The sequence below is a fragment of the Centropristis striata genome, chromosome 13 (genome assembly GCF_030273125.1).
Source record: "Centropristis striata isolate RG_2023a ecotype Rhode Island chromosome 13, C.striata_1.0, whole genome shotgun sequence".
Classification (NCBI taxonomy): domain Eukaryota; kingdom Metazoa; phylum Chordata; class Actinopteri; order Perciformes; family Serranidae; genus Centropristis; species Centropristis striata.
This window is the reverse complement of record NC_081529.1, coordinates 17,885,615-17,909,417: the sequence shown is the minus strand read 5'-3', so window position 1 is coordinate 17,909,417 and position 23,803 is coordinate 17,885,615. Positions and strand designations below refer to the sequence as shown.

Below are 23,803 nucleotides of genomic sequence, written 5' to 3'. Positions count from 1 at the left end.
CTTTTTTAACCGTCAGTTCATTATTTCTTTCCATAAAGTCAGGACAGTTAATACGCTCACTCTGCAGTGGTTTATCGCTGTCTTTATTTGCTTGCACTTTTTAAGAGCAAACACTTTGAGGTGGCTGCATGTTTGCATGCCTGCCATTGTTGTAAACCCCACTCTATTTACTGCTTCTGCCGCACAGTTCATATCATTCTCCCAACGAAACCATGAGGCATCACAGCCCTGTCAGATAAACTCTAATTTGTAACTATATTTCCTACAATCACAGTCAAGACTTTGGGTGTCCAGGTGGAGTGATTGACTGAATCAACTTTAAAAAATAAAATAAAAATAAAAATACTACTTTATTATCTTTCCACATACCCCACATAGCAAATTGTGTCTATGAGGGTAATAACTGTGTTGATAAATTTCAGTCTGACCAAAGTGCAGCTTTCGACAACAGTAACCACTCTATTCTAATTACTAGGCATGCCCTTGACCGGTTTGCCTCACATTTTTCAGAAAGGAGTGTTTATGTGGCCATTGATCTGATATGTGGTGTATCCCAGGGTTCTATCCTTGGTCCTCTTTTTTTCTCTTTGTACATACTCCATTTGGTCAGTCAATTCAAATTATTTATTATCACTGTTATGCAGATGATACTATACTTTTTATTGAAATAGAATGATCTCAGTAAAGTTTATACCTTGCAAGACAAACAGCCAAACTATCAAGGACTTGATGTCAGATTATTTCCTCTAACATAATCCTGGCAAAACAGAATTCCTAATCGCTACTGAGTATATTTTTGATAAGTATAGCAGTGTATTGGTCCTTTAGCAGTACATGTTAAGCAAACCTAAAAAAAAAGAGGCATTTTCTGTAACCAACGTATAAACTTTGAGTGGCACATAAAAAAGTGGTTCAGTACTGTTTCTTCCAACTAAGAAAAATTGCCAAAGATTAAAGCGGTATTATCCTTTCAAGATCTGGAGAGCTGTTAACCAAGCTTTTGCAGTTGAGGCTCCAACCCTCTGGAACAGTTTCCCCTTAAAAACACAGTCAGTCGATATTTTTAAGAAGCTGTTAAAAGCTTCCCGCTTCCGTGAGCACTTTATCCTGTATTGTGTGTTTGCCTTGTGTGTAGTTTTTATTGCTTTCCCTTATATTTAACTTTCTACTTTTATTGTCAAAGGCGCTTAAGCTTAAATTGTTTACAGTAATTTGAAACGGGCAGCCCTACCTTACTTTTTTTCTCATCCCCTGTCTTCCTGTGTCTTCTGTTCCAGGTTGGTGATAAGGTGATGGTGCTGAACCGCTTTGGGCTGTGGCAGGAGGTGGCGGTGGTGCCTGCAACCCACACCTTCCTCATCCCAGAGGGCATGAGCTTTGAGGAGGCAGCAGCCCTCCCTGTGAACTACATCACTGCCTACATGATGCTGTTTGACTTTGGAAACCTGCGGCCCAATCAGAGCGTCCTCATTCATGCTGCAGCAGGTAAGGAGACAAATAGAAATACATATATGGACAGACAGCATAGCGTATTAACACATAGGTCACACTTTTAATTTATGTCCATCTTAGGTTGCAAATGGATGCACCACTCTTTATTAAACGGTCATTAACTTAACTGATGCTTGAATTCATTATAAATGGATAAATTATTCATTCACTAACTGAAACAAACATTGTTTTGTTCCTGTTTACTGTAGTATCTATGAATAACTGTCTAATAATTTATGTTGTAATCCTGCGACTGAAACCACATTTAATCAGTTTCATCTCAGTGTGTGGCAACCCAGAACTCTACTAACTGCTCTGTATTTAGCAGCCACACAAATGAATTCAATATTTTACCACCAGCCTTTTGAGAAGACCTCTGGAGAATTATTTTGAAATCCTCTGCAGATGCTCAACACAAAGATGCAAAGCTTGTATTACAATGTTTCAGAAACGCCCTTGAATACTTACAGTATCAGACTTCTTCCTTCTCTGCACCTCCTGTTTATGCATTTCTTTTCTATATGAATTATGGCTGCTGGAGAAGGTCCCACTGTTCATTAGTATGAGATATGGCTCAGTGTTTTGCATGCTCTCATACTGCACTAACACTGGAGCACCTGCCACCTGGACTGTAAGGTCAAAGTTCAGAGTGAGTGTGTGGGAGAAAGATGGGGATTGAGGGAGTAAAAGCACCTGTTTTGGGGTGTGATGCGCTGAGCCTGAGAGCATTTGATTTCGCTGTGTTTACACAATCAGGCCAGCTGGAGAGAATGGGAAATGAATGCATTAGCCAAAAAAAAAACTTCTCTCCCCGTTTCTATCTCGCTGTCTGCCGGTGTACAGCTTTCACTTTTGTTCCCACTCTGTCTGTGCAGAGGGAGTCAGAAAGGGATCCCTCTTCATTTGGGACAGTGTGTGGGCGTAGATGGCTATGAGAAGTAAGCACACAATGAAACCCGAGCCCGTTTTCTTTACGTGAGACAAAAAAAAGAGAGCTGTGGGAGACGGGCAGCCCAGGTGGACGTGTCCCTTGGTATTGCAATAATGCTGAAAAGGAATGAATGTGTAACATTATCATTAAACTGCGCTGTTTCCCCAGAGCTGACTGACAGCTAACAGACTCATAGTTGTGGGATCTGTGGTTTCCAGAGGAATCCCAAATGTTTGCGTCTACCATATCATCCAGCTGATGTCACTCAGCTTTGTGAACACACATGTTGCCAGAGGTTTTCTTTTTGCAGAGTATGTTTGCTATAGGAAGAATGCTGTGGAAGTGTGGTGTAAGACGCTTTTCCCCACTGGTTTAGTCCAGGCGGCGTCTCTGGTTTCTCAGGGCAGGCTGCCAGTCTTGGCTCGCCAGCTGTCCGGACATCAGGACTGTAAAAGCACATTACTGAGGCTATGACAAAAACATTTGCTTAACAGTCTGCTTCACTGCACTCTGTCATTCTTGCATGTGTAAATCATTATCATACTGTACTGTTTGCTCTAAAACACAGCTCTGTTGAGACTTAAAAAGCATTCTTGTTAATAGCAGTGAGCATGATAGTAATACCTTTTGAGGAAAAGGTGTGAGAGATCCTTCTCTTAAAACCGCCTCCCTGTGTGGTGGGGCTGCATGGCTCACATGGTGCTGGAGGCTCAGTGTGGGGGGTGGGGGGATTTAACCTCTGAGGCTGTCAAAAATTGTTCCTGATATTCTCTGATTAGAAACATCAAACATACCTGCTGTGACAGGTCCAGAGAGAGAGAGAGAAAATGTTTCTTGGCCTGTCTGTCTTCTCAAGTCTGATATTTTTTAATTTTATGAAGGAAATTGCAGACAGGGTGGCAAATATTAGGCTATAAATGTATTCCAATTTTGGAACTGATTATTTAAGCAATATTATAACATTGCAATATATTGCTAAAAATAGAACTGTGATGATTAATCAATAACTCAATCAACAGAAAATTAATGAGCAACCATTTCTGAACTATTAGTTGTTTAAAACATACCATCTGAAGACGTCACCTTGCATTCTGGGAAATTACACAGCATTTTTTTTATTAACAAAGCAATCAATAAATCAGACTATTGCTAGTTGCTGCCCAAGCCAAAATATGAATTATAACACTGAATATATAAATCGATTGGCAATCTACAGTTTTAATAACAAATTAGTAATTCATTAGGCAAACAATCCAAACATTTGTTCTGGTTCCAGCTTTTCAAATGTCAAGATTATCTGCTTTCACTGTTTGATATCCTTGTGATTTAAGTATCATTGGGTTTTGCTTTGTTCATGAAACAAAGCAAGCAACTTTAAGACATCACTTCTGACATTTTATAGAACCAAATGTTTCACTGATTGACCTGAAAAATGAACAAGTATATTGAAAAATGAAAAATAAAAGTTAGTCGCAGCGCTGCAGTTATGTGTTTTAAGGGCGTGGTTCCCTTTGTGGTTATTTATTATAAATACTAGTCCATCCTCAAGATGCATATATCATAGCTGAGACTAGGGCTGCCTCCTCTTAGTCAGCCAATTGGTTGTTTCGTCTTTGTAGTCTAAGGTTTCTTTAGTGGATTAGTCTTTTTTTCATGCAGAATTGCTTGATTTCCAAGACAACCTTTCTCTGGTAAACACAAGATTCAAACTGATGCTTTTGTGTAATTCTTTGTGGAGAAAGTCAGTTTTACAGATTTGTTGATGAAGCAGTCAACAAAATGGTGTGGGTGTTAGAATTTATTTAGTTATTTAGTTGTTTCTTAAGAAATGTTGCTGTCTATGTCTATCTCATGAATATCTTTTAGCGGCCTGGCCTGGAGGTAAAACTTTCAGTATTTCACACATTTTGTATCATCTTAAAACTCCTTGTGGGGGTTCTGACCCCGTGGTTTGGAACCACTGATCTGAGGTATTATCCATGCCTCAGTAATGAACTCTGACATATTTGAGTTGCTTTGTGATTACTTTATTTATTTGACTGTAACTTGTCACATGAAAATGTGAAACACTACCACTGTTGCCTCAATTAAAATTCCTTGTTTCAGTTTAAATGTTTTCCAAGAGTTAATCTCCTTTTTCAAAAGTATTTGGAGAGAAAACCATTTCTAAGTAACACATCATAAGAGAATACAGAGCATGCATTGTATTTTGATTGTGAAACAGTAATTAACAAGTAGTCTGTGAGTACTCAACCCTGCCCACAGCTCCAGTGAACACCCCATTTAACCACAGACAGTATTAGTATGTGGTCAAATGGCTTTACTTCAACTCGTCAGACTGTCTCACAAGACTTTGCAACTGACGATTGCATATTAAGTTGTGTATCCAACTAAACAACACATGTTATGTGCCAGACATGTCTGCACAACACTGCCTTCCTGCTAGACCAGTCTTTGTTTTTTAAAGGTGAAATAGTGAGCTTTTAAATGAGATTAAGTGGAGCACTGATACAAGAGACAGACATTTGTTTTTCACCCTCAGAGGGAACGGTTTTGTAATTATGAATACCAAACAGCAGCTTTAAACTCTGTGTTTTAGAAGAACTTTTCTTCTTCTACGGATATGAATAGTTTCATAAAACCATCTTTCTAGTAAATGCTCGAGGGTCTATCCTCACTTGATCAGTCTCATGGATAACCTCTTAATTCTTATAATAAGGATGTACCCCATCGATTTATTTACCATCAAGCTTACTACTTATTTTGTCTCCAAAGCTCCTGAAATTTTCAGCTAAACAGATTCTGAATGAATATGAAATGTAATAATATTCAACAGGTTTCAGGGATTTCTGTCAAGTCATGTGGAGAATGTTTCTTCGTATTGTGATTGGGTTAGTGTCATAACGTCCTTTTTGGTTGTATCCAAACAAAAGAAGAAAGACAAGTGAGAGCTTTAAAATCTGAACAGGAGAACATCCATACAGAGTTGACAAAAGTGTCAGGTGTAAAATTACAAATAGAGACACATGATATATAAAAGTATAGAATACAACATATATGATATTAAGTGAATATTCATAGTTTGAAATATCCGGAAATACATTTTTTTTGCTTTCTTCCTGAGAGTTATGAGAAGATTTATATCACTATCATATCTGCACAGTAAATAGGAAAGCTGCAGCTACTGTGCCAAAATAAAAGTGTCAGGGCAAATCAGAAAAATTTCCAAAATGTCAAACTAAGTGAAATAAATAAGGTTTGCACCGTCAGGAGAGGCCAACCAAGCAAATATTTGGACCCAAAAAAATGTTTTTTGAAGCAGAGTTTTGCACTTACAACAATAAACCTCCCATACAGGCACAGATCTGCCCCCCAAAAAATCCCAAAGTGTGGCCCCTTCTAGCTACTGTATGACAGCTGGATACTGTTATATAGGGCTGTCAGCAGCAGGTAACACTAAATGATAATCAATTTGTTGGTCTTAAATATTGCAAGTGCAAAGCCTGAACAGCTCTATGTGGCAAATAACTTGTTGGTCCTGATGTTGTAACGAGGGCCTTCATAGAGAGAAGATAATGAGTGTCCATCTTTTTGCTGCCTTCTCTATTGTTTAGTGCTTGCAGGTAAAGCCATGACAACTCACCAAGAGCTCTTTAAGCCCCTAAAAAACATAATTTCCTCAATAGTACGATGACCTTTATCCCGACACAGTCAGGTGACCAGTGAGGAATGCTTGATGCTGTCATGTGTGTGTGTGTGTGTGTGTTTGTGTGTGTGTGTGTGTGTGTGTAAGTAAACTCTGGTGAATAGTCCTCAGCTGCCTCTCCCGTGGGTCCGCTCCTGTCCTCTCTCTCCAAACAATAGCTTGTTGTATTTCCTCCCATCGTGCCTCCCTTCTCCACCGCGCCGCACATCTGCATCCTCCATTCTCCTCCTCCCCCTCCGGCCCTCCGCAACCTCCACTCCCTCTGCGTGACCTCGCCATATCCGTGCTCGATTCCTCGTCATCGGGGAACGTGTGCACGTTTCTTCCTTTTGTTTTCCCCTGAGGGCTTTGGGCGGGGGGAAGTTCAGTGACATTTGGATGTATCTCTTGGGTCGTCTTCTGTGCCAACATCCTTTCCTCTGACCTCTCCCTGAACTGGTCCTAATGTTTATGAACCCTGGGCAGCCACCACGCCACCACACCCACACTACACATTCCTGCATACATATGGGGCTCCGCTGCTTCCAATGATGACGTCTACCTCTGTTTTATTTATGAGCTCTCAAGTGACTGCAGGCCAACGTCAAGTGTCACGCATTGTGTTGCAGATGTGGAATGCATAATATAATTAAGAGGTGCTCTAGGAGGCTGTGTCATCAATTTATCTGGTGATTTTTTTCTCATGGCCGGTGTGACATTTTGGCACCGATCCTGCCAGAGATGATGGATTCCAACTGAATCTTCTCATACTGAAGAAAAACACGCTTACTAATAGCTCTGTAAGGTGCCTCGACCTACGAAATTACATCGATACTATCAATCATCTCCTCTCATAAAGCTCCACAGTAGTGTGTTTGAGGTTTGTGTGTTGGATTCCACTGATCCTGAGAGCTGTTTAAGCTGACGGTTATTAAAAATTTTATTTTTCCCACCAGTCAATTATGGTGGCTTCCATACTTGTGCAGCTGCTTCTTGCTGGAGTGTCTGTGCATGGGATAGAGTTACACCAGGTTACACTGAGGCTTATCTGGAAACACTTGATGTGAGCGGCTTCCTGCTACTGCATGTGGGTGCAGCATGAGATTGATGGGTGACAGCAGTCACAGCTAAGGAGTTAAATCCTTGTTAAATCTGTAGAGTTGAGCAGCTGGTTCTGGAAGTACTTTTTCACCTTGTAATTTTCTGTTTCTTCAACATTTAAACCATCGACACTCCAGGAGAATTTAATGATATTAAAGGTTTACGTTAATGTCAATCTGTTTTAATAATTTTAACTTTGACTTGCTTGGTAAATGGTAAATGGACCTGCACTATTACTTCTTAGAAATCATGTTTTTTTTTGGTACCGCACCATGCTTTAAATACTGCTATTTCTCCAGTGGGTGGTATAAATCAGAGCTGTGGTAATTTAAAGATGCTTCACTTTTGCAAATGGGAACACAAAAATGCATCGTAGTTGCCAAATTCATCCCAAATGGACCCTAAATCGGCAAGGCAATTGATATAAACAGCTGAATGTTTTATCTCTTCTTTTTTCTTTTTTTTCCAATATCTGATGTGTAGTTTTGACTCACTCTTGCTGGCACAGACAGGATTTTAAGTTTGTGAGTGGATGTTTCCTACAGAAATGGCAAGAAATCGGCAAGATCCAAAATCAATTTCACAGAAGGGGAGAAAAATTCACAATTACAAATCCATTTGCTGCTTCGGCACCATGGGTAGCACCATGGATTTATCAATACACAGCACAGTTCATGGCCCTTATGGTTAGCTTGGTGCAGATGTCGTGCACAGTCCCTGCAAACATCTGGTCATTCATACTGATTGCAATCAGAGCGGCTCCAAGAACAGACATCTTCTCTTTTGTAGTCTTGCCATTTTGTTGAAGAGTAGTTTAAATCAGCACATACACACTTCCAAGTCCTGTAGCTAGCCAATCATTGCAACATGGTCTTTTAAACACCTTCTGCACTGGAGGTGCATGGCTTGGTACTCAGACTCTTCAGGTACAGTCGCCCAGCAATGGCAGAAAACAGAATGCATTAAATTTTTTAATTCAGTGTATATTTACAAAAAAAAAGAAGTTTAATTGTTTTTACTTTTATTATACTGTCTGTGTACCGTTTTCAATTGAATATAAGTCAAAAAGTATTAGCAAATGCTGCGCTGTGTTTTAATAACATTATATACAATGTCCCAATTTTTTTGGAATCAGAGTTTTTAATTTTAACAGATGACACATTAATGAGTCAGACAGGCGAGACTAACATATTCAACCAAAACCCTCTGTCCTTGCATTTGCTGTGCAACTAGATGATGGGCAGGGGAAATTGTCATATTGCAAACAAAGGGGGTGACATTCTCTCTTATCCCCCCTCAAATTGGCTACTTCCTTCTCTTTACATTTCTACGTACACAAGCTTGAATATTTTACTTTTCATCAAAGAACCAGCTATTTTTTTTTCAGCTTTTTTTCACCAGCAGAATTTCCCGCCCTTTCAGAGAAAATCATCTATGCAAAACATGAACAGAACTTTAACTTCTGGCATTAAATTGCTAACTCTATTAGCTGTGTCTGACAGGGAAGGTGGCTTTAAACATCTCTGTACCAAAGTTTTAGATAAGTGTAGTGTTGTCAGAGGCGTACTGTGAAATGCGTAAAGGGAAAGGAACAGTTTGCTGCTGCATGTCCTGGTTTTGGAGAATGAGAGCCCATCCTGGTGTAGATCTTCATGACTGCTGTCAGACCTGCAGGCAGGGCCTCAGGCACATGAGCCCTCAGCTGATTGCAGATGGGATTAAAAAATGAGAAGCAAAAAATATTTTTTTCTAAAGGTTGGATGATTGTGAGAAACTCCCAAGAAATAAGGAAAATAAATCTATTTCTCCCAGGACTCTCTGGAGCAGATTATTGTTCTCATTCATTATATACAAGGTAAACAGTCCCTTGTTATTTAAGCATTAGCTCAAGTGAGGTTACATCTCTATCTTTTATGGACCCATTGTTCCTGGGAGCCATGATAAAACTCTGATGTGCCTTGAAAATCCTCTCCTCTCCTCTCCTCTCCTCTCCTCTCCTCTCCTCTCCTCTCCTCTCCTCTCCTCTCCTCTCCTCTCCTCTCCTCTCCTCTCCTCTCCTCTCCTCTCCTCTCCTCTCCTCTCCACTCCTCTCCTCCGGTCTGTCTGCTCGGGAGGTCTTACCCTAGTTTAGAGAATGCTAATTCACTCTGACCACTAAGCGGGAGTCTGGGCTGCGTGGTTGAACCGTCTCTGTGTTCCCCAGGCCTGGCATCGCTGGCGGCAGATCAGCTGCACTGATAGGAGAGGGAAACCAGGGCAACCTCCAACCTAACCCACCAATCACATTGCTTGCTCGCGCTCTCGTTGCTGCAGCCGTTGACAAATAACCCCATCCACCCTCTCCCACCCTAACCACCACGTACAGTCGCAGGTGTGTGTGAAACCTGTGTCAGGACACCTGTTTGTATTTGTGTGAAACTGGATGAGTGTGCACCAGCTTGTGCTTAATTTTGCAGCAGGAGGAAATACATTTCAGAAATATATTTTGTGTCCACACATATAGATGCATTTTATGTGTGTTTGTGTTATTTAGCAGGAAATTAAAGGGACCCCCTTCACACATGACAAAAAGGATGTTTTTCTTTTAATTCACTCACCCAGTAACTATAAAAATGGGCTTCCTCTGTGTGGCACGGAGAGAAACTCACCATCAGAGAGAGCACATTAAACTGCTCTTCAAGCCCACTGTGTGTGCGCACACAGACACACAGACACACAGACACACACACACACACACACACACACTTCCATGGAAGTGAAAACACCAAGGTTACATAATACAAAGTAATACCTCAAGAGTACACGTTGACAAACAGCCAACCACTGCTCCTATCACTGGTTATAGAACTCATATCTGAGCTTCGGCAGTAAGTAGCAATAAAAAGTTAATTTATTTGGTTCAGCTTGTTGATGTTGTAACGCTGCCACGGCAAGTTCGGGTAAAAAGAGATGCTTGGGTCCACGTTTGTATTTCATTCTTTGTCAGCCACTACCACCGCAGGCTAATGATAGGTTTAGAAAGACCAGAGTCCTTGAGGAAAAAGTGGAAATAAATGCAGAAGTAATCACACAAGAAAACAACACGGAACTCAGAGAGACGAGGGACCAGTTGTCACTCTGGTGATGACAGCAGACATATGGCCACCATCCGTCCCCCGACTAACACCTGAGATCATAGCCTGGCTCACACAGCGCTCACAGAAACGCTGTGATGTGAGATCTTTTTTTAATTTACACAAGAAACATGAGGTGTCAATGAGACATGTATTAATCAGGCAGACGTGGTGTCCAGCACATCATCTTTTCATAAATCTGAAAAACATTTCTGATGTCCCCCACCCACCCATGCTGTGGAGCTCTGGGTGTGGAGCAATAACAGTGGCCTCAGTGTCAGTCTGGATTCCTCTGTGTTTTTGGGGAAAATTCCTCTTCACTCCTAACAGTCATGTTATGGAAGCCAAGTTCAATTTGTGCCAAAATGCGAGTATGTAAGGATTCAGGGAAAGACAAAACCCTACTGTGTATCCTGTTTCTCCAGCGAGGGAGAGAGAGAGAAAAAACAAATAGATAGGTGAATGTTTTTGGGACGTTTCTTAATTTCGGAGTATAAACAATTCAATTGAATCTTGAGGAGAACAAATGTAATTAGCAGCAAGAATTTGCTTAAACTGCTCTCTTCTCCCCTGAGGAATGGGTAAGTGTTTGTGGATGGCCTTAAATCACATTCAACCCCAACCAAGAGAGATAATTCTAATCTAAAGAAGTGGTCATAGAGGGAAACACTATATATTAGGGAACCAGGGAAACAGAGGCACCGTGTTAATGAAAGATTAACATTTTAATCATATTTGTGAAGATTAGCGGATACGAGCAGTCATTCAAGACTGTTCAGGGCTGCAGCTCCACTCCTATCTCCCTTGTGATCTGTGTATGAATGTATGGATGTATGTGTGTGTGTGTGTGTGTGTGTGTGTGTGTGCGTGTGTGTGTGTGTGTGTGTGTCTAAAGTGAGGTGGGGAGCAGGACGGGGTTCTTGGCACAGCTCAGCAGTCTTGTGATGGAAGATCAGGAGTTTGTTCTCAGGGGATTCAGAAACAGGTACCTTCTTCCTCCCTGAGGCTTATTTCAGGAAATTCTTTACACCCGAATTTTGAGAAACAAGAATATTTGATTATGTAAAAGACTCTATTCATAAGTTATGGATTTAAGAAACATTTTATATATAATATATATTTTGGGGGTATTTGCAATGCACTTCTACACCACTGCTGTAAATATATGGGATTTTGTGTCTTTATTATAACAAATCAAACAGTCTTTCCAAACAAAGTTTCCACTCTGCAATCAAGAAATAGATCTGAGAGCAAATGCTGGCAAACAGAGACGTCACATTTGGCCAGTCTCTGTCGGAGTGACAGCTTGGCAACATCCACTGTTAGTATAAGGGAGAAGGAGTTTTGAAGTCCTTGGAGAGGTTATGGCAAGAAATGATCCATCTTGTGTAAATATGACATCCAAGTCTCATTGTAATCGGAGTGGCTCAGAGCATGAACTGCTACTCATGCCCAACTCTCACAAGAGAGTTTTACACAGGTTTAAGACGGGTCGTTTCAACTTTACTAAGACAGCCAAACATCAAGCAAGTGCAACAAGACAATAGTAAGCCAGCTAATATTATTTATTGCTGCTTGCTGTTACTAGTGCAACAGCAAGAAGACCAAGTCTACGTCTGTCTTGCAGCCTTTTACTCAGCAAAGATCTCGCAAGTGACTAAAAGCCAGTCCAAGATTTACTCTTATCCAGTGGCCTTCTCCTTTTCTCTTCTTAGCTTCCTCTGCCAACATACTCTTTTGCCACGTTGTCCGTAAAGGTTGTTGTTGAAACCATTTCACGATGGCCTAGCACCACTCCCCTGTCAGCACCTCCCTACCTGGAAACCTCCTCCTCACAGGGGTCTAAAGCTCTGTGCTCATGGTGTAAACACTAACATTCACCTGGTGCTCCAAGGAGTCCTGGCAGCACTGCTCACTGAGCTTACCATCTGAACCCAGCTACAGTTATTAGCAGGTAGCACTGCTTTAGTGTGAGTAAAATCCAAAAAAACAAAAATCAGTTTCAGCAAAACCAGTTTCACCAATATCAGTGATATAGCTGCTAATGTGTTAGCACTGTAAAGCCACCTCTCAAGACAGTTGTACCCACTCACCAAAGTCACAGTGCATCAACAGGTGTTCGGGGAGCAGAGTGGGAATGAAAGAGATGCTATTCTCCCTATTACAAGTCAGTGAAGCATCAACATGATTTTGAAGCTGTTCTTTTGAGGTAGAGTACTTGCATGATATAAAGCCTGATTGGCAAGTAAGAAATCAGTCTTTAAGAATGAGGACTGATTTCTGCAGAGGTTGTTTTCCCATCGCTCTCAGACTCCATAAAACAGAAACAGAAGGGGAATCACTGTGATGACTATGACAGCAGCGTTGGTTAAATATTAATATGCGAGTGCCTGGCTGTAGCTACGTGGGATTAATGGATGCATCATCCTGTTGGACACTTTTTCACACCTGTATATGAGGGTTGCTACTATGCGACAGAGCCATTTAGAAACAGCTCTTAACCCCCACTCAGACAATGCATATTCAACATTTTCTCACTTTTTTCATCTTCCCTTCTACCTCACATAAACAGCTCACATGCTTCTGTGCTTGTGTAAAAACCAGAGTGTCAAAGGCAAACAGATGCACATTTGTTTGTAGCATTTATATGTGTAAAAATATGTACACAAATACATTTGCAATATGTATTATATTACACAACATCATATTAAATTATACTAGACTTTATTTTACTATACTGTACCATACATATTCAATTTAATATTTATGTTATATACTTATTGTACTATACTATCATTATATTATTATTACGATTAATTGTACAGTGAATCTCACACTATATCTTATACTTTATACTATCTGCTATATTTTACTTTATTATAATATTTCACACTGTCTTACCACATCATATACTGTATTATATTTTCCTATATGAACACAGACTACACTTAGTGTCATTACATAATTTTTATTTTATTCTGGTGCACAGTTAATCGTACCATGTCATTTTTACCTTTTTACTTTGTCTTGTATAGTTTATATTTTTACTCTTTTTTTATTTATTCTTATTTTAGACTTCTCTATTTATCTGAACCTTTTCCATCTTTGTGCTGCGGCAGCACCCGAATTTACCCTCCGGGGATCAATAAAGGCTTATCTTATCTTGTTATCACACCTTACTTTTCATACATCATAAATCCACTGGCCTTTATTTTGCTATAAATTACTTCTGAGTATATAAAAATCTTGACACATACTCACAAGTTGCTGGCTACCCAAAGCTTTGTGGCTACTAAGAGGAAGGTGTGACCCAGTCTGTCAAACATAAACTGATGATAAACATATGATTGCAATGAAATGACTCTTATATGCCCAAAGGAAGAACAGTCAATGAAACAAAATGGCTCCCTTTGCTCAGTCATTGCCGGCAATTTGGCTGAGGTTTCCTTGGCAACACAAACTTGGTTTCTCACTGAGGACAAGGAGAGATGGTTCTGTTATAACGCAGCCGCAACAACATTCACATCCAACAGCAACAGCCTTGATTTTGTTTTCTCATCAGTTCTCCCCCCAGTGTCAGTAGGCGTGATTATAGTTATGCAGAGTGCTCTATTCCTCTCTCACAAACCTAACATCTCAGTGGAGAACCATAAATCAAAAGTGTTTTTGGTCTTTATACTGAAAGTGAGGGCAGGGAAGGGGTTTTACTCAAATGATTTGTCCTGCCTTTTTTCATCAAGGGACTATTTTCTGTAGCAAAGTCCTCAGGTTTTTTTTTTTTAGTTTAGTTTTTTTTAAGTTGAAATAAAATGAACCTATTTCATTTCTAATGCTGGAGGATAATGTGATTTGTCATTAGTTTCTGTTCATTTTTTGGCCTGTTTTGTGTGTTAGACTAACTGCGAGGATGCCGTTGAGGAAATTGTGCTATTCAATTAAATCAAGAATATATTTTATGAAGAGATGAAGGGACCAGAGGTGCATCAGTGTCATCTAATGTTCTACCTCATGAAAAAGATATGAAGACATTATCATTATTATATCAAGATGTCTGAAGATATACATGATCAAACATATTAAAGGAAATTAACTAATTAAATAACTGCACAATGACTGGTCCACTTACACTGAGTGCCCAAAATAGACTATAAACAGACCGGTATCACCATATGGCACATGAATAACACGCCAATTTTTGTAAGTCATTTCACATGTTATCACTCAAATGTTTTTGCTTTCCGTGTGTCATTTCATGACGTAGTAATATTAGACACTCAGAGCAAGTGTTTCATCAGGTGACTTAGAACAAAGAACAAGAAAATCTGCGTATAGAGGACGACAGGGTGGAGTGATGGGTCAACAAATGAATATGTAGCAAACTTAACTATTTAAACACAAACCAGGACCTCTTTCTAAATTCAAGTAGTTTCATTTGAATTCACAACAATAACCATGTGTTGAACTGAATTTTTGAAATTTAAACTGAATGTTCGTCTCTATGTGACAAGTTATGGGAATGGGGGCTGTAATAATGTGCTAAAAGCTGAAAATGCATAGACATAACACAAAATGTCCTTAAAAGGGGCATGCTTTTTATATGTCCTGTTCCCATCAGATCATGTTGCTATAACAGAAGTCTGTAGGTGTGAAAGGAGAACCATCTTTATCTATTTTTGGAGATTTTGAATTTGTCAGATAAACTGAGGGATTAAATGGTGAGAAATTTTGCCATCAACCTTTTAAAAAAAACCACGGATCTTCCAAAATTGCATTGTCACACATCTAAAAACACGTCTCCTTTTTTAGTTTTTGACATTTTGGACATTCATGATTTCACAGGAAAGCAATGGTGCAACTTCTGATGTAATATGTGTTATTTCTGTGTTCGTTTAATCAGTTTATAAGGATAAAGGAAGGAGCTTTTTTTATTGATGCCTCATGATATAATCAGAAATGTACTTGGTCAAAAATATCTCTTCTTCTTTGGTTACTTCTCTACAAGCCTAATCAAACATGCGTAGGCCTTCCCGTGCATGTGCCTCTCTTCCTGCCTTTCTTTATCGCACTGGGTGTGCATATTAAATGTCGGGTTAAGTTGACTATGTAAACACGCAAATCATGATTTCATCATTAATTTAATCTAAACCAGTCATGTCCAGCAGTCTGGCAGCTCAGCTATGCCATTAAAAATCAATGTAAATGCGCATGTTTTTGTCTTGCTTTATTCTGTGCTATCAGATAAGACATGCTCTTTACTTGGTCAGGCATAAATGACCTTTATGGATGCCTTTCAGTTCAAGTCCTCAAGTCAGCCTCCATTTCAAACAAGCCACTGCTTATCAGTAACCTATTACTTCTTGCTCTGGCTGCCTTCGCAAACATTGGCTGAGGCATTCGCCACAACCATGCACACACTTTCAAATAAAGCAAACACAAACACAGATATCCGAAACATCCACTGAAGCAAACAGTTTCACAATCGCTTTGTGTTTAAAAGTTATCTTGGACAGTGTAGCACATTTTGTTTTCAGCTGGGCCTGTTATAAGAAGCTGTGTTTATGTAATTTGTGACAGAATGCCATCCACCTCTCCTCTACCAATAAAACAGATACTGCAGCTACATTTTTTTGCCCTGTGGAATTTTAGGCAGGTTGTCTTGAATAAGGGAACCAAAAAATTAGATGTGTCATCTGAGCTACAACGGCTACTTTCTCCACAGTTGGATGTGCCTGTTTGTGTGTCAGTGCATCTGTGTGTGGGTGTCTATTCTCCTCAGGCCAGCCAGGGTAATGTGATTGTGTTTAATGCGCTCTTTACATACCCTTGAGCAAAACACATCCACGCTGTTATTGACTGGCTTGTTCAGGACAATAAATAATGCAAATCACATTTACCTGCCATAGAAAATACACGTGGAATGGGAATTCTTGAGTGCCTTTAACGACAGTTCTGTTCAGCTGGGATTCATGCAAGTCTTTATATTTGCAGTAGAATAAATCAAAAGTCATATCCTGAAGTTTCTATTTTTCACAAAATCATAACTGAATGAACCCTGCTTCTCTTCCTTCAGGTGGTGTGGGTATTGCAGCCACTCAGCTGTGCAAAACAGTGAACGATGTGACTGTGTTTGGCACGGCATCAGCCAGCAAGCATGAGACCATCAGCCAGGGTGGAGTCACGCATCCCATCGACTATCGCACCAAGGACTATGTGGAGGAAGTCCGCAAGATCAGTCCGAAAGGTGAGAAACTTGGCCATCTGCACTCAGCTCTATATTTATACAGTTTGTGTGTGCAGAGATTAAAAATAATGTGAAATAAATGATCAAGTGTAAACTATCAATCATATATGCACGTTTATCACTTCCACATAATAGTCTGCATCAATATATTCCCACCGGTACAAAGCAATACTGTTTGACTACGGCGTTTGTTCATCAGTGTTGAACAAACTGCAGACAGTGAGATGATATATTTTCATACACTTTCTTTTTCTTTTTTTTTCTTGTGACACAGTTCTCAGCAGAGCTGACTGCCATGTACACTAGACTGACAGCATGTCGGGAGTCATTTTTCCTACCAAGCAAACTAATTTTACGAAACGGCGGACTGTTTAGATTCTCCTCGCCATCAATAATGTATCCGCAGAGTTTTATGGAGATGGACTGGCTGAGAAAATCTGCTGCTTTTCAGCAAAATGAAACAACATCCAGTTCCTGTTTTTTCCCTTTCTTTCGCCCACCGCTGTGTTCCTAGCTGGATGGAGACTGTTATTATGCTCATTTCATAGTCCCCTCTCCAACCCGTCTCTGTTCTTTGTAGCATCGAGCGAGACAGACAGACATTACGGAGACAGATAGGAAGAGAGCGAGTACTGGCACTTTGGACAGAATGTATCAAATTAGAAGCCTGGATCAATGTGCAGCTACCTTTCCCTCTGTCTTTGGCTCTCCATCAATTCATCTGTGCTGTGGTCAAGGCAGAGTCCTGCTGTGAGCCTCCCACAATCAATAGAACCAGGGTTTAATGGAGCAAGGAGGGGTAGCCCAATTTGAGGAGTCCCCTCTGGCACAAAGGAGCATCATTAAGGCAGAGCCTACATGGCCAGACATTAATAAACCACAGAGAAACCTTCATAAGTTGCCGTTCCTTGCTGTCTGTTCAGAGGTTGGTTTGTTTTTTACTCCACCTTGGAAAGGAATGGACAATGACAGAGAGACATTTTATCCCTCTTGTCTTATCAGTGACAAGAATGAGAAAACATAAAACAAGTAGGATTTCGCCCCACGCTCCTCCACTCCTTTCTTGGCATACGTATGGGTTCCACTTCGTGTAAACATGGCACAACTTGGCTACACTCGCTACTCCTAGTGAACTCTGGCATGTGGAGGGGGCTGCTGAGGAGACTTGGCAGGCTGCTCTCGTTGAATTCACACCAGTGATAACTGTCCCCTTCTTCTCTCTTCTGCTACAGGGATGGACATAATACTCGACCCTCTCGGAGGATCAGACACCCATAAGGCCTACAACCTGCTGAAGCCTATGGGGAAACTTATCACCTATGGTAAGTAGTAAAAAAAAACTGAGCTGTTATTTTTATTTTATTTTTTTTATAGTTCAGAGCAACTCTGTTTGAATCTCCAGTGATACAACACAGCCCCAGGAGTTAGGAAGGCAAGAATAGGAATAAATCTGCTTGCCAATTACACCAATCACTACAGTTTTCTACACAAAATAATCAAATTCAGAACCACTTTTATGAGCCAAAGTTAAATAAAAATGAAGCCTCAACCTCCACAAGCAAACGTCTTGTAACTGCGGTGGAAAAGACTCACGCAGAGTTTCCCCCTCAGGCTGTATGTATCTCTCCAGCCGAGCTTCTCCAGATTTTTAATTTTATTTACCAGAACTTCTTATGTAATGCCTGAAACCAAATAGGCTGTGTATTAAGCTCGTTGGCAGGGCTGCACAGCTTGGTAGGAGGCACAAAGGTTACCTTTTAAGTGAACTTCATGGCACCAGCTACCCAAAAACATGTCTTACTGAAAATCATTGGCTATATATTATCAGGTTTATACAGTTTATTTGTAGTACAAAATACAACATTTCAGCATTAAAATGTCTAAAAACAACTAGTATGATGTGTGCCATATATCTTTGTGTTGTGTATGTACATTATTTTCAATGTTTCCAACAATGTTCACACTCATTTAATCAAGGACATGTTCTGTGTCCGTTGACATTCAATGGCATTGTCTGCCAGAAGTTTTAAGTCACATTTTTATGATACACTTTTTCATCTTTTATGTATTTTTACCGGATGAAAGGTTTTGGTCATTGAATGTGTGGATTTTCAGTTACCAGAGAAACAAGCTGAACAGCTCCATCCCTTCAACCAGTGTGCCGAAAATCATTGGAGAAACACAGAGTTTTTAATCTTTATTCTGTGTTTTTACTGGTTTAATCACCAGGTCTATTTGCCCTGGAGTCGAGGAGAACTCTGCAGATAATTCGGCTCTTGGTAAAAACCTCCTGAAGGCATTCTAACCGGGAGAAACTGACTGCAATGACTACATTGCTCCGTCTTTTGTTATAGTTTTTGTTTGAGAGACCCCAAGCTGCAAAAAAATATTTATTGCACATTTAAAAAATACTCTACTTTATTGCAAAATATCTTCTTATCTAAAAAATATCTGGAAAAGCAGCTGCATATTCAGTCATTTTGGACTGCTTCATTTTCATAAAAACTCCCCTGAGATCCTGCAACGTAACTGTAAGGCAAATTAATACAGTACATGAAAAAGTGGTGGGTTTCCACACACGCAGAATAAAGCTGCTTCCTGGTGGGCAGTGTGACCTCTCTATAGAGGTCCATGTCCTCAGTGTGCTGTGTGTCATCTGTGGGAAGGCCTTTACGCTCGCTCTGTGGTGATGCCAATCTGGAACCAGCATGCATGCAACAGTGGGTGGGGTCGGCATCCATGAAGAACAGGGACTTGCCTTTGCATGCTGCACAAAAACCCGCTACCCAGCATGGTGCCCCCCACCCTCGCCCATTCACCCTCTCTCACCCCTGGAGGACCCTCCCCTCTTCTCCGTGCCCGTTGCTTCTCTTCCAGCTTATCAGAAGTATGCATGTCTGAACAATGGGCGTTCTATCCACACGAAACCTGGAATGTGTCTGAATGTAGCAGGCTGGGTCCCTCTCTCCTCTCAGAGCATGCTTTGTGTCCCCTATTTCCCCCGAGAGAGACTCAGAGACAGTGAGAGCATAGGAGGCTGTGTGAACACAGAAGGAGGCGATAGGAAGGAAGGGGATGTGGTGACAGTGGGAGCCGAAGTGCTTAAGAGGTTTTCAGGGTGAAACGTAGAGGTGAGAGTGTGAGAGGGGCGGGGAAAGAACTAACCAGTAAAGGTACCCGTTAAAATGCCTTTATTGTCACGGCATATTCATATCGGACCCTAGATGCATTTCAGTATCAAGCATTTTGATTTACTCCCTGATTTAAGCTTTCAGTAAAGATAGTTTTAGGTCTAAATGGCTATGTCATGACAATAAAGGCATTTTTAATTGTTTAAAAAGAGAGTGCCCTGGATTTCCACATGATTTTTGTGTCTGTGCGTATCCTCATCTGACATGATTTTGTTTGTGTACCTCAATCAAACTCAATTTGAGTTCAGGAAAGAAACATCTTTTTAAATAAAGATGCCAGAAAGATCTTAATGTTGATTTGACATGCTGCCAAATGATTCATCAGTCTCTTATTTCTATCAATAATGGTTCGGCCCACAAAATGTCATGAAAGTGGAGGGGAAGAAAAGAGACAACACCAAAGCCCAAGGTGATGTCTTCAGATTACTTGTTTTTCTCAATCAGCTGTAAAATAATAATAATAATAATAATAATAATAATAATAAAAATAAAACCCTTTTTTCCTCTACAATTACATAAAACAGTGGTAAATCCTTCAAACTGAGAAGTGGGAGCCAGCAAATGTTTGGCATTTTTCCTTGATAAATTACTTAAAAGATTAAATTTGGTTAATTCATTTCTGGCAATTAAATAACCGAGTGATGTTAAAAAGAGAAGTTGATGATGAGGCAAGGGGAACGTGGGCGCAAAAGAGGAAAAAGGAGAAAGTGGAAGTGGGGGCAGATAATTTCATAGAAAATTAATCAGACGTCTAAACAATTCATCATCAGTGAATCAATTATACACAGTGACTGAGGGTTTTTCCCCCTTTCACCCTGCCTCTCCAACAGGTGCCGCTAACATGCTCGCGGGCCAGAAGAAGAACCTGCTCGCTGTGGCCAAGAACTGGTACCATCAGTTCTCCATCCACACGCTCAGCCTGATCCAGGGGAACAAGTCGGTGTGCGGGTTCCACCTGGGCTACCTGGATGGGGAGATGGAGCTCATCACCCAGGCCATGAACACCATCCTGGATCTCTACAAGGAGGGCAAGGTCAAGCCCCGCATCGACTCCACCTGGCACCTTGAGCAGGTTTGTGTTTAACTGAGGTTCCTTTGGCCCCTGGAATTAATCTCTATCCTATAAATAAATGCAACTACCAGTATTTGATTTACAATGCAGCTTGAATATCAGTCACATACATGTTGATCAAAACATTTTTTTTACTTCTATGTGACAATTTGTTTTGCTGTTTGTAATGTCTTCTTAGGTTGATACTTCACCCGCTAAATGACCATTTGCATTCCAAATTATGCCCCCCGTGTTCGCTTAAAGTCTCAAGAAAACTTTGACGAAATGCTTGATGATTCTAAGTAAATAAAGGCAGCGTTTAAGAACAGAAAATGATATTAAAAGCATACATTTAGAAACTCTCACACAATTTGTGCACTTTAATCCAAGTCTAATTTATCTAGTCGTATTCCTAGTACTTCCCAAAAACATGCATTTTTGCTAGAATCGTACTATTTGAAACACTTCCACAGTGTCTTGGTGCTTATGAACAAACTTATGCAGGCATGCATGAGACATTACATGCATTAAGTGTTTAAAATAGTATGATTTTAGCAAAAATTGTGTGTTTAGGAAGCAGTTAGCAAGCATACAACTGAATACACTAGACTTGGATTAAACAAATGTTTTTATATAGTTTACTGTTGTTAAACCCATTTACATTAATTCTTTTTCCATTCTTGGATTCCCCATTCACATATGAAGGATATGAAAAATACAAAGAATTCAAGGTATAAAAATGGTCATATTGCAGGTGAAGTATTCCTAGCCTTTGTCTGTGGGTTTCATATCTATTTCTGCCTGTTTGCTAGTTTGACTTTCACCTGAATTACATCCATTTTTACACCATGTGCTTACAACTCAGTCACCCAGAATTCATTTGAATGCCAGGTGGGTTTGGTGTGTGATGAGTTTTTGCAGGATCTGCAGGAGCATGGGTGTGGCTCTCTCAGATTCAATAAGGCTCGACAATCAACAGACGAAGTTTGTTCGCGAGAAGCAGCGCTGTGTCTCCTCGAGCATAACTCACTCAGCCAGACAGTGTCAGATTGTTGCTGACAAAATCAACACTGCTAACAGATATGAATAGAGAGAGTGTGAAAAACAGCGAGAGAGGGAGGGAGTCAGAGGCTGACATCTTCTGTTGTCAGATTTGGAGCTGGTCAGTATTTTGGCCAGTGTTACCGTGGCCGGAGAGAAACACCCGCTGTCTTTCTCCACCATCTGACGCTCTTTCTCTGCCTCTCCATCTGTCTGCTCTTTATATCAAACTCTTTCTCTCCGTCTTTAGGTTATTGACTCCCTCTCTGTCTCTCTCCATTTGCTGTATTCTCTCCTTCTCCCTCCTCACAGTGTATCCTTTTTTTGCTTTTTCTCTCTTGTTGCTATGGTGACATCCTTTAGTCGGTGTGTGTGTGTGTGTCTTAGGGAGGGGCCCTGATGTATGAGAAAGAGACATGGAGGGAGCGTGGAAAAACAGAGGAGAGAAGAAGGTAGATTATACTCTGGCTTCAAGCAACCGAGTGTGGAAAGTTTCAAGTCTAGGCATCAAAGACAAAAAGATGTTACAATCAGATGTATGGTCGATACAAATGCCACGCCCTGACCCCCATCCATCACTTCCCTTCATCCTTCATCCATCCTCCATCCTCCGTCCCTGTTTATTTTTGCTCCAATAATCAATAAACATGCTTGGACAATATTTAGGAATGAGCATCATCGCACCCTCCTGTGGTTTCTCATGGTTCATCATCTACGTTTTCACTGATACCCAGGAGGGTAGCAGTCTTGTCTGACTGCAGCCGCAAATAGCACACTCCAGTCAGATGCCTGGGAGCCAGAGAGGTCGACACATCTTCGAGAGTGAAGGGTGGAGTCGTCAAAGAGCCTCTCACTGTGACTTTCATTCATATTGAAGATGATTCTTATAATTCCCGGACTCGCTCCTCCTTCCTTTCCAGTTTTATCGAGGCATGTTTCTCATCCGAAGGACACTAGTTGCTCCCCGTGTTTCCCTCCTCCCCTCCACTCCGAACTCCCACACTCCCCCCTTCTCTCCCATGTGTCTGAGTCGTCAGGGCCACGTTTTAGCCAGGCTTTACGTTGCTAGGAGATGGTCCTGTTGCCGTGGCATTGGTCGTTAGGTGGTCTGCCTGCCTCGCACGAAGAGAAGAGGAGGGATATGAGGAAAGGAGGGAGGGAGGAGGGGGAAAGAGACGGAGACAGGAACAGACAGTGGACAGAACTTGGTGGTCAAGAGGAGGGTGAGGTTGGTCTAGCTGGGTCTCCTCCTGTCATTATTAGAGCCAGACAGATATATCGGCTGACTGATATTATCGGCCGGTATCTGTGTATATGCTGTCCGATATGTGCCGTTTTAAAAACTTTTCCCCCAAAATATATAATGCAGAAAGTGTTGATGGCGGGATTTAGATATGGTGTTAGCTATCAATTTTTTAAATTCTTTTTTTAAAAATAGTCAGCAAATTGACTGAAACTGAACAGTAATTATATTTATTTAGCTATTTGTTTTATTCCTATTTATTGTTTATTTGGTCAGTTATCATTTATAGAATTGGCTGACAATGTAATACATTGTATAATATATAATGTTTAACAATGTTAAATGTGATTTAATAAAGTTTTACATTTGAGAAAGTAGCTCTCTGGGCACATTTGCAGAGTGGTGAAAAATCATTTAAGATGACGCAAGAGGAACTGAAGCCATTATATGCTTTCGTCAAAGCCACCAGACTTCATTGACAAAAACAGTAATTTTACCTAGCTGAACACAGAAGTTGCTGGTCTACTGCTGCCTTGATCCTTTAGTTTGTCTGGATTATTGTGTGACTTTGGTGGAAGCCAAAATGAGCGGTTGACCAGCAACTCCCGGGTTTTGCAAGGTATAATATTTGGTTTTGGCAAAGACGTCTGGTGGCTTTGAAGAGAGCAATGAATAATGGCTTCAGTTGCCCCCCACAAAAACTTAAACAGGTCTT

At 40.6% G+C, this 23,803-nt stretch overlaps 1 protein-coding gene across 1 annotated transcript in view; it reads left to right on the top strand.

Moving 5' to 3' along the window:
* The window catches only part of vat1 (vesicle amine transport 1), a 36,555-nt gene that overhangs the window by 5,590 nt on the left and 7,162 nt on the right, over nucleotides 1-23,803 (top strand). Inside the window, exons 2-5 of the mRNA XM_059347315.1 lie at nucleotides 1,278-1,485; nucleotides 16,392-16,562; nucleotides 17,795-17,884; nucleotides 20,584-20,825. Of these exons, the coding sequence (XP_059203298.1) occupies nucleotides 1,278-1,485; nucleotides 16,392-16,562; nucleotides 17,795-17,884; nucleotides 20,584-20,825 (711 nt within the window). The remainder of the gene's footprint in view (nucleotides 1-1,277; nucleotides 1,486-16,391; nucleotides 16,563-17,794; nucleotides 17,885-20,583; nucleotides 20,826-23,803) is intronic.